Here is a 16681-nt window from a genome sequence, read left to right as displayed (position 1 = left end):
ATAGTCTGTCTTGGACTCTGGAGCTTGTTGCCTTTTGCCTCCTAAAAGGAAGGTTTCCCAAGTGAGTAATGACTACTCACAGAAAGGGAGGTAGGGAGTCCCTCTTGGAAGGAAAAGCTTGCATTACTCCCATCACAGGTCAATTTTGATCATTACCAGCCACTTAGAAGGGCTGTAGTAGAAGACAAATCTGGTCACCTTGTGCAGATTCTCATGTATCTGCAGCACACACCTCTCCTGATGAAAGAAAACAGCAAGATCATTAAGCTTAATGTTTATTGCTCAAGGCTTTAACATGGCACTTGAAAATTGTCAGGCTTATAAATATGACTCTTGGCAAATCCTGGAAAAGCCACGGGAGCATCAGCACTCAGGCAGGCACCTGAGTGGAAATGCCCTACAAGTGCAGAACTACCTTGAAAGCTTCAGCCTTGCAGAGGCCCTAGTAAGCTGCTCACACAGCCCCACATTGTGTTGTCGAGAACATTGAGACCCACAGAAGGAAATGACTTGTTGCAAGTCACACAGCTACTTAAAGGAAATTCGGAGACAAAGTTATTTACATGTCAGCAATTTTAAATTGCCAGTGCACACTTAAGTTTCATCTACACAGGTAGTACTGTTAGCACTGTTCTTGCTTCATTTTATGGAAGAAGTAAGGGACATTGGGGTTACATCAGGAGCACATTCAGTCAAACTATGCAAATTTAATTTTTATTCTGCCAAGAAGAGGGAAAAAATGGAGATTCTAAATGTAAAATGTAAACTACCAGCCTGTGATGGACAATAAGCCTCGGAGTGTGGGCTGGAAGATTAGGATCTGAGACCATAATTAGTATTTGCCTCTAGATAACTCCTGAGTCCTCCACCACTGAGCACGGAGTGGCTGAAGATATGTGTTTGGGAACCACCACCCTAGGTAGAGACAGACTGCAATCAAGAACTACAGAAGGCAGCCATGGTGAATTCTGACACCTGCTTTTCCATGCCGGCGTCTTCCTAAAGGATTTTCAAGAGCAGTTTTGAGCTTTCTCCCTGCAGGCTCCATTTGAGATGGGCAGGTGATTAGTCATTTGGCTTCATCAAAACCAGGGCTGTTTCCAACTCTTGAGCTCTCAAGCAATGGCCCAAGCCAAGGGGCTCTGGGTCTCAGGATGGCCAGCCACCATGTATTAGACACCTGATGTCACTTTTCCCAAGCACTTGATGTAAGTCACCATATTTACTCTTGGAAATAACTGCTTGGAGCTGTAGCTATTAATACCAACCTCATCTTACAAATAGTCTGAACCATAGAGCAATTAATTGACTTGCCCAGGACCATCTGATTGGTAAGTGACAGGTTAGAGCAAAAGGAGAGCTTGAGTTTCAGACCTAGGCCAAGGCAGGTCCAGCCTCCTCTGTACTCCACAGTCCTCCCCCCATCTTCAGGACTATTTTTTGAACTCCCAGCAAAGGTCTGTAAAGTGAAGGCTGCAGGGAGCACTTGTAGTCACCAGGGGGCAGGCTGCCAACTCTGCCCTCCCTCTTCAGGAAGTAGTCTTTTACTTCAGGGCCATGCTTTGTTTCTATAGCCCTCAAGGAAAAGCAGGTTTACCTGGCGCCAGCCCTCATAATCTCTCCAACGTCAGAGCTCTACTGTCTAGAGAAGTCCTGGAGTCCTTCTAGTTCTCAGCCCTACAGCTGCCCAGCTAGGACCCCCTCCTAGACCTTCTGACACTGCTTCCTGCTCCCACCCTGCTCCCCAAAGCCTAGGGGGACTCACCCCACCAATCACAGACCTCATCTGCTCAGGACCAGTAGATGTAGAGGCTGGCATTGTTTCTTCAGGTGTGGTTTGAAGACAGCCATCTACTTTTCCCTCCCCAGCATTGCCTCTGAGCCTGAGTGGACCTAAGTGTCTCCACACACTCACATACTAGCGTTTGCCACAAACATTACGATTATTGCCACCATTTGCCAGGTCCCTGCCCCATACTTGACAGCCATTATCTGACTTAGCACTCCTAACTGCCTGGTGAGGTCGGTGGTGTTATCTGCCTTTTACTGCTGGGCATTGCCACTTGGAGAGGTGAAGTATTTGCCCAAAGGTCATTGCCAATGTGAGGGATAGGACAGATCTCAGACCTGCCTCTTTCTGGCCAGCTTTTCCCAGAGGCAGATTGCCCCTTCTTCTTCCTCCCTGCCCCATCCAGGCATTCCAAAGTACCCAGGGCTGGCTGGCTTCATGGGTCGAGTGTGGCCTCTCATGGTGCAGCTCCTGGGTCAGGAGGCACCTTCCTGTTCAGCACCTTCCTGTCCAGTATATAAAGGCAATAAAAATAGGACGATTAGCACCTTCAGTGATGCTCGCAGAGACAGGTGTGGCTCTCTGGTTCCATGAGGGTAGGTGAGCATAAGCTTGTGTGGGACTGAATAGGACCTTGTGTGTGCTCCTGACTGTGTGCAGTTGTGTCTAGGACTTGTGAGCCTGTGTGCTGTTGAGCTACAGAGGCAGGGTGATGGCTCTCAGAGGCAAAGCCTCCACGTTCAAATTTGGTGGCATGTTAACCTCTTCCTCCACTTCCGGGGCCCTTTTTGTTGGTGCCACTTGACTGGGTTCAAGTGTTGTTCTCAGGCATGTCAGAGTTGGGTCTGACACAATTTCTGCAAGTCTGACACAATTTTTTCCTTTTCTTATCTCACCCTGACCTAGTCTTGTCACTGCTCCTCAGGCAGCACCCTCTGAGCTAGATCCCAGTCATCTGTGCTCCTTCCTTCCCCCATATCCAGCTGTGTTCCAGCTTTCTCACCCCCCAGCAGCTGCTCCTGGTGACTCACACTGTGGTGGAGATGTTCCCTGCGAGCCTCAAGGGCCAACACAGTCCATACCTGAAGCACAGGAAAGAATGTGGACTTAGGAGGCAGAAAGATCTAGAATTCCTTAAGAGCAAGACACTGAGTCCCAGTTCTGCATCTGTAAGATGGAGATGAAACATCACACCTCAGTGTTAGCCATTTGGAGAGCAACTAGCCTGGTGCTACACATGAATCCCAAGGAATGGCCTCCCCTCTCCTCCCTCTGGAACCCAGTTGCCAAGGTCAGCTGATTCTCCTGCCCCTTATCCTCCCCTGCATCCTTTGCCCTCCTGGAGCACCCCTTCCCCTCTGGACATGCACAGTCCGTGGCTGACAGTCTGCACTGGACACCACTGGGGTCATTACATCTCAACTCTGCCACAGGTCATTTCACTCTGAAGCCTCCGGTCCCAAGCTCCCAGTGGCCAAGGACCCCTCCCATGGTTAGCATCCTGTAGCCTGGCCCCCGGGACCTGCTACCTCGGCCTCGTCCACTGACAGCTTCCTTGGAGTCTGTGTTCATGTCCTCCTCTCCACCTAACCCTGGGCTCCAGGAGGAGCTCTGGGGGCACATGGCAGGCGCTCCAGCTGTATCTGCTTCTGTGTTCTGCTTAGGGTGTGAAGTTGCTTCAGTGGCTGCTCCTCACTCAGAATTGGGGAGGAGGAGGAAGCTTCTGTGATGTGGAGTGGGAGCAGATGGTGAATGGGCTCGCCATCCTTTCATCCAGGCCAGACTGTGGGGACGGTACTGTTGAATAAACAAGTAGGCACACCCACCGTCCACTCCCCAGCTGCCCCTAAAGCATCAAAGGCAGAAACCGACCCATCTGGGGCCTGGAGGAGGAAAGGGACCCAGTATAAGCAATCTGAATATGACTCAGGCTATCAGGCTTCAAGTCCCAAGTCAGCACCTACTGTGTGTAACACTGATCACTCAGAGCCTTCGTTTCCTTCTCTAAAATGGGCATCATTGGCCCACATCGCAGAGTCTGACTCTGCAACCATCCCTTTCTTTTCCTTTTTTGGAAAAGGAACAAAGATAAGAGTGTGATACCAGGAAGATAACATAGGTGGTATGGTAGTAGACTAAGCAAAAAACTTAGGATTTTCTTTGGCATTTGAGAGAACTGGATTCTATTCTGGAAATTATAGCTACCAGACCACAAACCCATCTGGTAATAAATCTGAAAAAATTATACCTTCCTCTAGACAGATACAAATTCATGTGTGTGTCTACACTTATGCTGTCTGTTTGCCAGGTTCCTTTTTATAGTGTACAACCAATACAATGTACACATCCCTGAGAAAATCATGGTTCCTTAACCTCTCTGGGCCTCCAAGCTTCAGTTTACCCATCTATAAAATGGATTGTAGTTATTTCTTACATATTCCTAGAGCTGTTAGAGTCAAACTCATTCTAATGTATACTTAAAGTATTTGTGGTTCCTCCAGGTTCCTACAGAAACGAGATTATTATAACCTCTAAAACAGATTTACAAGTTTTAAAGGTGAGGCTTTGGAGTGTGGGACACACCCCTTTCAAGGTCACACAGAACTGTGTCTCCAGACTCCTATCTGGCTCTGTTCCAAGCCTTCCTGTTGAAGTCAGCTTGGGCCTGTGAACATGCAGGGAAATGGAGTCTGGCCTGAAAGGACTAAGCTTTAGTAGATCCAACTAATGGGCACATGAGAACCATCACAAGGGCACCCACACAAGGGCGTTAACCTCCCGGCCCAGGAATGGCCCAGAGTGGGAGCTGTGCACTGGGACTGAGTCCAGTTTCCATGATTGAAAAGTCCTCAACCTGAGCCTGGCCCATGGTCCACTTGATCGTGACAAAAGACTGCCACCTTGCTGACCCCACGAACACTCAGGAGCATGCCCATCCCTGGGGGAGACCTGAGGTCTCCACAGACTTGGCTTGCAGCACTTCATAGGATGCTGAGCAAGGCAGACTATCTGGGTAGGTGTTGGGTAGAAGAGGAAATTGTCTAAAGTCAGGCTTGCAGGGACCAGGTTCATTAGGAACATTTTCTAGAAAACCTGAAATGTGCACTGGAGCTGTGATTGTCACTAATTTTCAGAAGCTGAAGCTGCCTCTTAGGTTCTGAGTTTCCCGGGTCCCAGACTCACACCCTGAATCCTGAGACTACCAAGGACATAGGGGGGCCAGAACCAGGCTGGGCAGAGAGCTGAGGGGACAAGGGAAGAAGAGTGGGTTCCTATTTCCCAGAGCTAATGTCAGAGATGAGGGTGGGAAGGGCTAAGGCCTGGAGCCACTTCCTCTTTCCCACAGTGTGACGTGATATCACTGTTGCAGGCCTGTTCCCTCCATTCCTGCTTCTTACCAGGAAACTGGCCAGGAGGCGTGGGAAGAAGAGGCGGCAGAACCAAAGCCCTTGCATTACCCCCAACTCAGCCACACCCTGGGGTGAGGGGACTGAAGAACCCTGAGTGGGTGAGTATGGGAAGGGCTCCTTCAGACCTTAGTGGCCCACCCAGCCCCATCCTTAATGCCAAATCAAAGCCCAGCTTTAGCCTCCCACGTCATCTGTGTTCTAGCCCTGATCATAAACCCCACCCCACCACACCTCCTCTTCAACTGCACACCCTACAAAAAGCCCTAATCCAGTCTAAACAGCCTCAGCACCCATTAGTCCTCACATCAAGCCGCCCCCCTGGATTCCACACTAATCCTGGGTTCTCTCACAGCAGCTCCGTTCTAACCCAGATCCCTAATCAGAACCTCAACTCAAACCCAATCCAAACTCCCATCCCCAGTGGCTACCTCAGGGTCACCCTCGCTCACCTCCCATCCCAGCCCTTGACCCTATGCCAATGCCCATCCCACTCCACCCAGCCCCACCCTGGCTCACACATGAGCCAAGCCTTCCCCTCTTCCCACCCCACCCTCCCTAGTGGACCCCTTTGCTACACCACTGCCTCCCCTTCACCCCAGATCCTCGTGCCTGCATGTGTATTGCACATCCTCACTCTGCTCTGCCCTCGGTGGTGCTCACACCACTGTGTACTCAGCTAACGGAGGCCAGGATGGAACAGACACACTGTAGGTATAGAATTCTGCAGACACACACACACCCCTTAAGCATTCACATACATACTTTGTCACACATGGATAGACACATCCCTCCATGTATATGCACACTGCTATACACAGACAGACATGTCAATGTACACAGAAGCACACACTTCAGTTACATATGCGCGCATCGTGGTGTGCACAGGCAATTGTACATATGCACACAGCGGCGAGGAGAGGGAGTCCAATCCAGCTCTGAGGACAGCGCAGGAGAAGCCTATGCTTGCTGGTTCTGCCTGGCTGGGCCCTTGGTTTCCTCATTGCCAGGCTCTGCTCCCTCCTGGGCCTTCTCCCGTATTGACTCATCTTTCCAAGTGTTGCTGCCTGCCCTCTCTTTGAACATCTGCCTGGCTTATGGAATAGCAAGATGGAAGTCCCACTGTTGTTCTTCTCCTGGGTCCAGGGGCCCCGCTCACCACAGATCACACAGTAGTCGTGAACTGTGCCTGGGCACACTTGGTGCCAAGTGGGGCGGTCCAGTGCCCACTAGTGATCCCAGCTGGAGGCCTGTGGAAGGGCCTGTCACCCCTGAGGCTGCAGGACGGAGGGGCTGGTGCAAGATGGGGCATGGCTCAGACAGCCTGGTGGCTCTCAGAGCGGTGGCAGTAGCCCCTGTGGAGGGAAACAAAGGGACCCTTTCCTGAGAGCTTCCTGGGTGACAGGACAGGAAAATGATTGCCCCAGTCACACACCTTAAAATGGGACAGTGAATGGGATTTGAGGGAATGGCCAAAATGAACTCCTTCCTAAAATCACAACCTGGAATCTCCGTAGTCTGGAGCTTAGTCTTTTGTTTTTTTCGTTTTTTGCCAGTCCTGGGGCTTGGACTCAGGGCCTGAGCACTGTCTTCTTTTTGCTCAAGGCTAGCACTCTATCACTTGAGCCACAGTGCCACTTCTGGCTTTTTCTATATATGTGGTACTGAGGAATCGAACCCAGGGCTTCATATATACAAGGCGAGCACTTTGCCAGCCCCTGGAGCTTAGTCTTAACCCAAACTCCCTTCCCCTGGGCTGACTTACATTGCATTAGGCTGCTCCATTGAACCACTCTCTTCACAAAATGGCCTGCTGCTCGGCCTGTTCTCCTTAGAGGACAGTCCCCCCACTCCCTAGAGGAAATTCCCCCACTCCTGCCTGGGTGCCCTGCCCTGTCCTGCCCACAACCTGATTGCCCTGTTGTCACTGTCCTGGGCTAGGTTTGGGCCTTCCTCAAGTGCAGGGTTGGGTCTTCAGGGCTGGCCCAGCCCAGCTATGGTTCAAAGTGGTGCCCAGGGCGGGGCAGGCCTCTGCCAGGCTCGGCTGATCTCTTATCTCCTGGGGCCTTGGTCTTATCTGATGAGGCCTGACAGGCAGCAGATGCGCCTCCGACAAGCTCAAGGTTACTGAGTAACCCGGGCCTCTTTAAAAGCCCCGTTGTTTGCCCCTGATGTCTAGCACTGGCCAGTCCTCTCCTCTGAGCATTGCTGCCATGAATGCCTGCCTGCTCTCTGCGCTGTGTCTCCTAGGGGCCTGGGCCACCCTGGCAGGAAGTGTCACCGTGAAGGTATGTCCCCATTCCCATGTGGTCCAGCCCGCTTCCCCAAGAGTGATCATCATTTTTGGTTGGGGTGTGAGGGGCAGTTGGTAGCTTCAGCTTCCAGGCAGGGTCCCCTTTTCAGTCCTGCCAGCCACACACACCTTTCCCTCCAAACCTGGAGGAGAGAGAATCCAGGCAGACAGCAGAGAAACACCGGTTGGGAAAAGAGAATGGCATTTTCTTCAGTGCCAGATCCTGCCCCCCTCCCCCACCCATGCCAGCAATCTGGGAGCTGGAGATGAATAGCTGTTAGTTCTATTTTACAATAGGAGCAAAGAGTCTCAGAAAGGTTCCACAACAGTCCACGGGCACATGGTCTGAAGGAACTGGGTACAAATTCGGGTATTACTCTTCAGACCTGTGCTCAGGATGAGCTTTTGGCTCCCAGGAATCACATGGACATCTGGAGGTCTGGATGGATGTGTGTATATCTATCTACCTTGCAAGGCTGCCCCCTCCGCCCCCCCTCCCCCATAGCCCAGGCTGGCACCCAGCATGGATCTTGTCCTTTAGGAGAGGCCTCTGGAAGCCTTTCATTGCTTCTCACACAAAAACTGACCCAGAGGCTAGAAGTGAGGGCATAGTGAGGGCATAGCATTCAACCAAATAGCACTCATGTGGGTGGAACACAGTCTGGGCAAGCCATGTGGAGCTACAGTGCCTGGATCTTGGCCTCGGCATCATGCATTTCTCCATTCTGCAGGGGACACTGTAGAACCTAAGGTCTTCACGGTGCTTAATGTCAGAGGTGCTAGCTCTGACCCCGCCCCACCCCCAGCATCTTTCACTGCGTGCACAGATACTGATCTGGATGCTGGAATGTAGGCAGCCTCACTCAGCCTGGCCTCATGCTCTGCTCTGACCGTCTCTTCCAGGATGGAGATTTCTCCTTTCCTCTGGAGTCAGTGAAGAAGCTTAAAGACCTTGGGGAGCTCCCAGAGCCCAGGCTTGGCAGCCGCAGGAAGCTTTCACCCAAGCTTAGGGAGTCTGTCACTCCCAGGCTCTGCAGCTACACTGATTTTCCAGAAGCACTCAAACCCATCTGCAAGGAGCCTAATGCAGAAGAGATTCTGGGGAGACTGGGTGAGTGGCCTTCTCTCTGCTGGCAGTGCTAGGGAGTTCTCTGACTGGTGCTCTTGAGGAAAAGCTATGCTCTGATTGGGGTGGCTCAGAGGAGCAGCTTAGCTCTGATTGGTGGGTTCAGCACACTGCTTCAGATTTTGACACCAAGGAGGAAGTGGTTGGGAGCATGCACTCCATCCACTGAGCTTACCTGCGTGTCTCCCTGGCTGTGTTAGAAGCTCCTCTCTGATTAGCTGGCTTCGGTGGTCTTTGTGAGCTAGTTTGAGCCAGAGAGCTCAGCCTAGCCTTATTTTCCTGAGGGTTGGTTGCCAAGAGGCTTTGGGAGATGGGAAGCTGGTTGGTTCTCACCAGACCTCATTTCTCCTGTCTAGAGGCCATCGCTCAGGACCCGGGCACATGTGAGATCTGTGCCTATGCTGCCTGTACTGGATGCTAGGTCTCTGCCTCTTCCCCAACCCACAAAGAAACCCTTTCTTCTACTGGAAAAGCAGCCTGCGATATTCCAAGTCTTAGTATTTCAATATACCATGCTGGGAGTGAGGACAAGTGAAGAGAGAGCAACTCAGAAAGGAGCTGAGGAAGTGAAGCACCTGGCCCAAGCTTTCCAAGATCTGTGCCAGCCCTTAGCCAATAAACCAGCTTCACATACTCCCGGTGTTGCTTCCATTTCTTCCTTCATCCTTAAGGCCAGCAGCATCCAATACTGTAGATACCGCTCTGGGAAACTCAAGGTTTAGTGTGCAAAGTAGAAGGACCCCAATCCCCTTATCTTACAGCACACCCACTTGGGGCTACCACAACACACAGGAATAGAGGGGACCTGTCTAAACCATGACCCAATGTCTGGAGTCTGCCATGCTCACTGAAGTCACCAAGCCACCAGTGAGCACAGGAATCCATCGAGTCTGGTTTGGACACTTGATCCACTGAGAGATCAGTTTCAAGCTCTTGTTTTCAAAGCACACAGAATCTAGCTTCTTCTCATCAGTCAAGGTTGCCTCTTATCCTCCCCTCACCCCACCGACATGATGTCAACCCAAGCCTCACTTCTCACCTGTTCCTGCTCCCCTGTTCAGTGACTTTTCCCCTCACTCTTGATCAGGTAGACTACTCAAGCTTCAAGGCTTCATTTCATTGCTCTTCCTCAAGGCACTCATCCTGGATACCTGCTCATCATGTTCTAGTACTCCGTCTTTGGAGCTCTCTGGGTATAGTGATTGCCCATACCCCTTGCTAGCTCTGTCATCCTGTAGTGTAATGGCTTCTGTGCATGAGGAAGTCTTTCCACCCTGGGATAGATGATTACATAAGGATATAACAGAGCAAAAAGAGAGCTAGGACTACATGCTCTCACTCCAGGCCTTCCACAAAGTATATGATGTTATGGAAGTCACCGTTCTTCTCGGTGCCCCAGTCTCCTCTGTAAAATCAGAACACTAATAATATGTACCTCTGGACCAGATGAAACAATGCATTTAAAGATCCCATTTCGGGCCTGACACAAATATAAACAGAATTCAATACATGCTAACAAACAAACAAACTAACTAAAGAAAGGGGGAATCAAGGGCCAGGCTGAGAATGGTTCAGACAAGAGTGAAGAGGTATGGTATGGAAACAAGGCCAGTTGGCATAGGTAAAGGGAACAAGAAAAGAGGAAGGAGCCAGGGTATGTTTTGGGGAATGGAGTAAAAGGAAAATGCCACTTGGACGTTCAAGAAGCCTGTGAAATTCAGAGAATGAACTCTTCTGTCTGAAGTGTGGGAAGACTTGATGAAGAAGGAGAGGTATAATTTCCATACCATTTGGGACTTGCGTTGGAGTGGATGGATCTCTTTCAGAAGGCGAGGATGTGAGAAACACACCTAGAGACACTGAGATAGTTCAGCTGGGACAGTATAGAGTCTGGGAGGGAGGCAGGACCGGATTGGAGACTGACCAAGACTCACAAGTGGCACGCCCCTCTCTGACACTGGATATCCTGATCAGAAACGAGAATAATGAGGCTGTTGAGGGATTTGATGAGATATATGGTGGGTAGAATCATTTAATGCTTAAACTCTTGAGCCATACTCTCTGGCAATGAATCCTGTCTCAGCCTGCTGTAAGTTTTGTGACTCCCAGGAGGCTACTTCTCAGTTTCCTGGTCAGATAAATGTAGATGACAAGAGTTGTACTCTATAGAGTCCAGTGAAAATGAACTGCAGTAATACTGGAAAAATTCTTAAGATCCTACTAATCCTGGCAACTAGTGGATCAGAGAAGAAATGCAACGAAAAATTAAAAGGTATTTATTGACATATAAACAACACAACATAGCAACTATACCAACACTTATGAGACACTGAAAAAGCAGTTCTAAGAGGGAGTTTATAGTCATACATGCTGACGTGGAAAAAGAAAGTCTAAAACAAGCAAGGCTAACATTATACCTCAAAGAGCTAGAAAAAGAAGAATAAAGAATGGCCAAAATTAAGAGAAGGAAGGAAATAAGAAAGACTGAAGCAGAAACAGATGAAGCAAAGACTACAAAAACAATGGGAGAGATCAGCAAAAGTAAGAGCTGGATTTTTAAGAGATAAACAAAATTGACAAACCTTTAGTCAGACTGAGAACAAAAGAGCAGATGCAAATAATAGTTCTGGGGGCCTCGGGTCTGTGTCCCCTCGCCACAGAAAGTCTGTCTTGTTGCTTTCCTTTTACTTTCTAGTAACCTTGATCTGTCTGCTTTGACTACACACACACAAAATATTAATAGTAGTAGTAATAATAATAGTAATGATAATAACTTAATTAAAATAGCAGCACTGAGAGCTTTCCTTCTAAAATCAGGAATAAAGTGAGGATACCTCACTGGTCAACATAGTGCTAGAAAATCTTAGGCATAGCAACTAGTCAAGAAAAATAAAGGCATCTGACACAGAAAGAGAGAAGGTAAATTGTCTGCTGGCAGATTATACACGAACACACAGAAAAACTGCACAAAAAATCCTTGTTAGAACTAATAAATCTAGTAAAGTTACAAGATGTGAAACAGAATAGAGATGCCAGAAAACAATTCACAAATGATGCTTCAAAAATGACAAAAATCACACATGGAAAGAATAGACTTGAGGGGCTGGGAATATGGCCTAGTGGCAAGAGTGCTTGCCTCCTACACATGAAGCTCTCGGTTCGATTCCCCAGCACCACATATATGGAAAACGGCCAGAAGAGGCGCTGTGGCTCAGGTGGCAGAGTGCTAGCCTTGAGCAGGAAGAAGCCAGGGACAGTGCTCAGGCCCTGAGTCCAAGGCCCAGGACTGGCCAAAAAAAAAAAAAAAAAGAATAGACTTGAGTAAATGGTGACAGGAAAATAGGGGATCTACATGCAAAAGAATGAAATTAAAACCTTATATAAAATTCAACTCAAAATGGATTAAAGGATTGAATGCTAGAGCTGAAACTACAGAACTATTAGGGGAAAAAAAAGATAAGAGTACATTTCCTGGCATGGGTCCTGGCAAATTTTTCTTGAATGTGACCCCAAAAGTACAAGTAACAAAAACAGATAAAGGGGAATGCATCAAACTAAAAAGCACTGGTACAACTAAGGAAATAATCAGCAAAATAAAGAGACAACCTATAGGATGAGAGAAAATATTAGTGGACCATGCATCTGATGAAGGTTTAATATTCAAAATATGTAAGTACCCAGATAACTCAGTAGCATGAAAACAATCCAGTGGTAAAGTGGGCAAAGGGCCTGAGAAGTTTCTTCTTTGCTACACCCACAAGTGTTTGATACTCAAGGTCAGTAATGACTGGGAAAATACACATTAAAACCATGGTGACTTGTCCCTTTGCATCTCTTCTAAGATGGCTCTTAGAAGAATAACAAACATTAGCAAGGATGTGGAGAAAAGGGGATTGTTCATGCTTTTGGTAGAAATGTAAATAGCTGCAGCCATTATGGAACACAGTATGGATAGCCTCCCTCTAATTAAAATTAGACCTACCATATGATCCAACAAATCTACCTGTGGATATTCATCTAAACGATCTGAAATGTATTGAGAGATAAGTTCCTTGTCATGCTCATTGCAGTATTACTCACAATAGCTAAGGCATGGACTAAAGAATATCTCCTTAATTACACACTAGAATACTCTCCTCTTCAGAAGAGGGGAATCCTGTCATCTCTGATCAAGCAGATGAACTTGGAGGACATTATGCTAAGCGAATAAGCCAGGTGCAGGAAGACGAGCCTGGCTATTGGTAGAATCCAAAACCATCTAACTTCTATGGACAGAGTAGAAGGTAGCAATTGGAGGCAGGGAACAAATGGAGAGACAAGAAAGAAGAAAAAAGCCAGGCACCACTGGCTTATGCCTGTAATCCTATTACTCAGGTTGGTGCTTGGGGTCATGTTAGGCTTGAGAGATGGCACTGAGGAGCCCCCACAGGGCAAGGATCCCTGTCAGAGAAGTGCTATGATGTTCCTTTGGAATGGAGTGCCTACAGGGCCCGGGGCCCAGGGCCATGAAGAAAGCTCTAGTCTGGCCACAGTAGTGGTAGAAAGTGAGCAGTAGCGGCCCAAAGAGTTACAACAGGCCTGGCAGAGTCCCAGCCAGCATCTTTGAGAGAGGAGGAGAAAGGCTGTGAGCCTAACTGGACAGGCAGGCCAGGCAGCTGCCTAGGGTGCCACGGTGCCCTAGGAGCTTTAGAGAGCAACCCGTCTTGAGCCCACTCTCTTCATCCTGGTTGCCCAGAACGATGGCCGGGGAGGAGCCTGCTCTGTGGAAAGATGGTACTCCCAGAAACCCCAAGCCTGAAGGCTACTGCAAGGATGGGATGGCTGCTCGGAGCCCTGTCTTCAGGGCTACTGACAGAATGGCGGAGATGGGGCGATAGGACACGGACTCTGGTCTGGACATCCTGGGAGAACACACTTGACTACTTTGCTCAATGTCCAGGCTAAGTGTTTCTCCCTTCTATGGATTCTCCTTATTTGTAAAGGAGCTAAGAATAACCATTAATATTGACTTCGTCAGGTGGTCATAAGGACTTGGGGAGTTTCCTCTGTCAATAGCGCCTGGGCTCTATAGCAAGCGTTCGGAAAGGCTGGCAGGAGAGAAGGAGGGATGGAATGTCTCCAGAATGGGGAGGCCGAGGGCACAGCAGGAGCTCAGGGAGAGAGGAGGAACACGAAGAGAGGGGGCAGTCAGTCCTGATGTTCACCAAGGAAAGGCACCAGGGGATTCCCTCATCCTGCCCTCCCCCCCAGCCCCTCATCCCCCTGTGGACTCCAAAAGCTACGTAACAGTCCTGGAGCTCACAAGTCTGGATTTTTCTGTGTCTTGGATGATTCTCTTGCTAGAGCCCCAGCTCTCTCATCTACAAAATTGGGGTGTAATGAACCAGATCCCCAGATCTTGGGAACTTCAGGGGAATTCCAGCCTTCCTTCTCAACCCACCCAGCTTCCCAAGGTACTCTGCCCATGGTGCCTGTAGATGGACAAACAGACGCTTGACTCTGGATGGAAGCTTTATTCTGGAACAGGACTGTCTGGGGGCCACTCCAACCTTGTTTCTCATTGCTTTGCCCCAGATCCCGCCACCCCGGGGAGCTGGTGATGAACATGGTGGCCAGGAGCCTTGGCCTGTGTATGGGTGGGGTGGAGGGCGGTGCAGGCAATGGGCTGGGTCTGAGGAGCGGGGATCCAAGGCGGGCGCAGGACACCCAGGGTCATCTCAGCAGCCAGTACAGGCAATATTCACACACAGCTCGCAGTCATCGAAAGCGATGGTTTCTGGGTAGGAGAAAGATGGTCAGTGGAATCTGAGCCTGGGACATCTATGCTCACAGCTTGCTGCTGGCCAGGCCACAGAGGGGCTGACCAGGAGGGATCCTGGGGTCTTCCTTACAGGTAGGGGGCAGGAAGATTTAGACACAAGAGTGAAGGGTATAGCTCACCTCTCAGGTACTGTCTTTCCTAGAGAGGATGGGGCACCCTCACCCCCAGCTCTGTGCTATGTGGACAGATCAATGGAGGTCCTTCTGGAGGCATAGACAAAGGGTCCTGCACTGGGCTCAGAGAATGTGTGTTGGAGGCCTACACTCTGCTTCTAGGCTCTGTCACATCACCTAGTCTCACCTCGACTGTCAATTCCCCTTTCTGGCCTTTCTGGCCCTCGCCTCATTGGATGGCAGCAGTGAGCCCTGTGTTCCACGTGTTCTGTGGCTCCCTGTCTGTTTACGGACCTGTTCCCCTCCTGCCTGTGAAGTTTTTGAGAGATTTCCCCAGCTTAAGAGGTTCCTGGCATGTCTGATGGTCGTGCTCAAACCAGAACAACTATGGGGTGAGAAAAGCCATGGGCTTCCTAAACCTCCCTCGCCACAGCCGCTGGGTGCAGCACATACTCAAGGCCTGGAAGATGCTGTCAGCTTCCTGGGAGGCACAAATGGGGAGGAGGTCCAAGGGGAGAGCTGGATGGTAGCATACAGAAGGCAGGGGGCTCTGGACTGGCAGGTGGAGGCTGGGTGCCTGCTGCTCCTCCAACTCTCTCAGCTTCTTCACCGATTCCAACTGGACCTGGAAGCCTTGGTACTGCAGGGAGCAGAGGAGATGGAAGCAGTCAGGCCCTAGACTGGAAGCAGGCACTGCCATGGGACGGACCCAGGGGTCCTGGACCCCATGTCCTCTGGACCCTTCCTGTCTAGGCCACTGAAAGAATGACCTGAGGGGAAAGAGGGGCATCCATCTCCTCCCACCAACCCCCTAGGCCACCCACAGATGGTAAGGAGCTCCTGAGACATCCTTGTGTGCAGCGGAGCCCTGCAGATCAAGGCACTAGTGTCTGTGATGCACGCATGCTCTCTGCCAATATGCCCACAACAGGCCAAGGGGCTGTGCCCTTGAACTGACCTGGTGGGGTGACAGCAGCTCCAAGCAGGCCAGGTTGAATCTCAACTTATTCCTGGAACCCCTACCCCCTTTGCCCTCCCCCACCATAGGAGACTCGGATGAAACCTCTGGGCCCTATCTGGGCTTCCTCCAACAAACTGAGTTTGGGGAGGCCAACAGTATCCAGACATACAGTGGGCAGGCCCTCTTCCATGGCTCCATCCTGCCTCTGGGCCTCAGGAAGGACACTGGGCCTTTCCATATACTATGCCCTCTGTCTGGAACCAGTTCTTTTGCTTATTCTGCAACATTTTCCACCATTCCCTGCCAGGGAAGTTGTTCTGAGATTATTCTTCTGCCATGTGTAGGTAAGCACAGAGATGGGAGCATGAAAGGGGCTTCTCCAAGGCAGGACCCACGTGTTGTTCCACAGCCTAATCCTTATGCCCAGCATCAGCCTTGGAGAGCAGAGCGGAATACCCAGCAGATCTCTCTCATCCTCTCCATCACCAGGGCCTTCACCCACTTGCTGGCGTGAGCGGTGACTGGTGAGCTGATCTAGGGTTCTCCAGGAGAAGGGGAGGGGCTGGCCAGAGGGACTCACCTTGATGTGGACTGACTGTGTACTCTGTAGCAGCAACAGGAGTACCCCTGCCACTGCCCACAGGCATCCCGACACCGTCCTGCTCACCACCATGGCTCCCTGCATGTTCTTGCAGCCGCTGTCCACCTGGCTTCCCAGCCAGCAGCTCCTTATAGGCCAGGCTCCAGAGCCTGGGTCATTCATTAACTGGCCAGCTGGGTGGGGCTGACAGAAATCTGGCTTACTGACAATCCCAGAGATGGTTCCCATGAAGGAGGGAGGAGGAGGAGGAGGAGGAGGAGGAGGAGGAGGAGGAGGAGGAGGAGGAGGAGGAGGAGGAAGGCCAGCACTCTAGGACACAGTAGTAGTTGTCAAGCGCAAAGGGCTGGGACCATTCTATTTTCCCTTTGTTTCACGACTCCTCCAGGAGTAAAAAAGCAGAGAGAGCATTTTGCAGTCTCACCAGGTAAAATATCTTGCTGGGAATGTGGCCTAGTGGTAGAGTGCTTGCCTAGCATGCATGAAGCCCTGGGTTCGATTCCTCAGCACCACATATATAGAAAAAGCTGGAAGTGGCACTGTGGCTCAAGTGGTAGAGTGCTTGCCTTGGGG

At 50.2% G+C, this 16681-nt stretch overlaps 2 protein-coding genes across 2 annotated transcripts; one reads left to right on the top strand and one right to left on the bottom strand.

Moving 5' to 3' along the window:
• Nucleotides 1-7409: 7409 nt before the first annotated feature.
• Nucleotides 7410-9036, top strand: Guca2a (guanylate cyclase activator 2A). Its single transcript, XM_048351034.1, has 3 exons — nt 7410-7484; nt 8393-8600; nt 8972-9036. Exons 1-3 carry the CDS (start codon nt 7410-7412, stop codon nt 9034-9036), a joined length of 348 nt encoding a protein of 115 aa, XP_048206991.1.
• Nucleotides 9037-14278: 5242 nt separating this feature from the next.
• On the bottom strand, nt 14279-16187 carry Guca2b (guanylate cyclase activator 2B). The gene is made up of 3 exons (XM_048351033.1): nt 16091-16187; nt 15003-15189; nt 14279-14391 (listed from the first exon to the last, which is right to left on the bottom strand). Exons 1-3 carry the CDS (start codon nt 16181-16183, stop codon nt 14333-14335), a joined length of 339 nt encoding a protein of 112 aa, XP_048206990.1. The 5' UTR covers nt 16184-16187; the 3' UTR covers nt 14279-14332.
• Nucleotides 16188-16681: the final 494 nt, after the last annotated feature.

Source organism: Perognathus longimembris, chromosome 7 (assembly GCF_023159225.1).
Source record: "Perognathus longimembris pacificus isolate PPM17 chromosome 7, ASM2315922v1, whole genome shotgun sequence".
Lineage (NCBI taxonomy): Eukaryota > Metazoa > Chordata > Mammalia > Rodentia > Heteromyidae > Perognathus > Perognathus longimembris.
The sequence above is the reverse complement of the archived record's forward strand: the minus strand, read 5'-3'. Positions and strand labels throughout refer to the sequence as shown.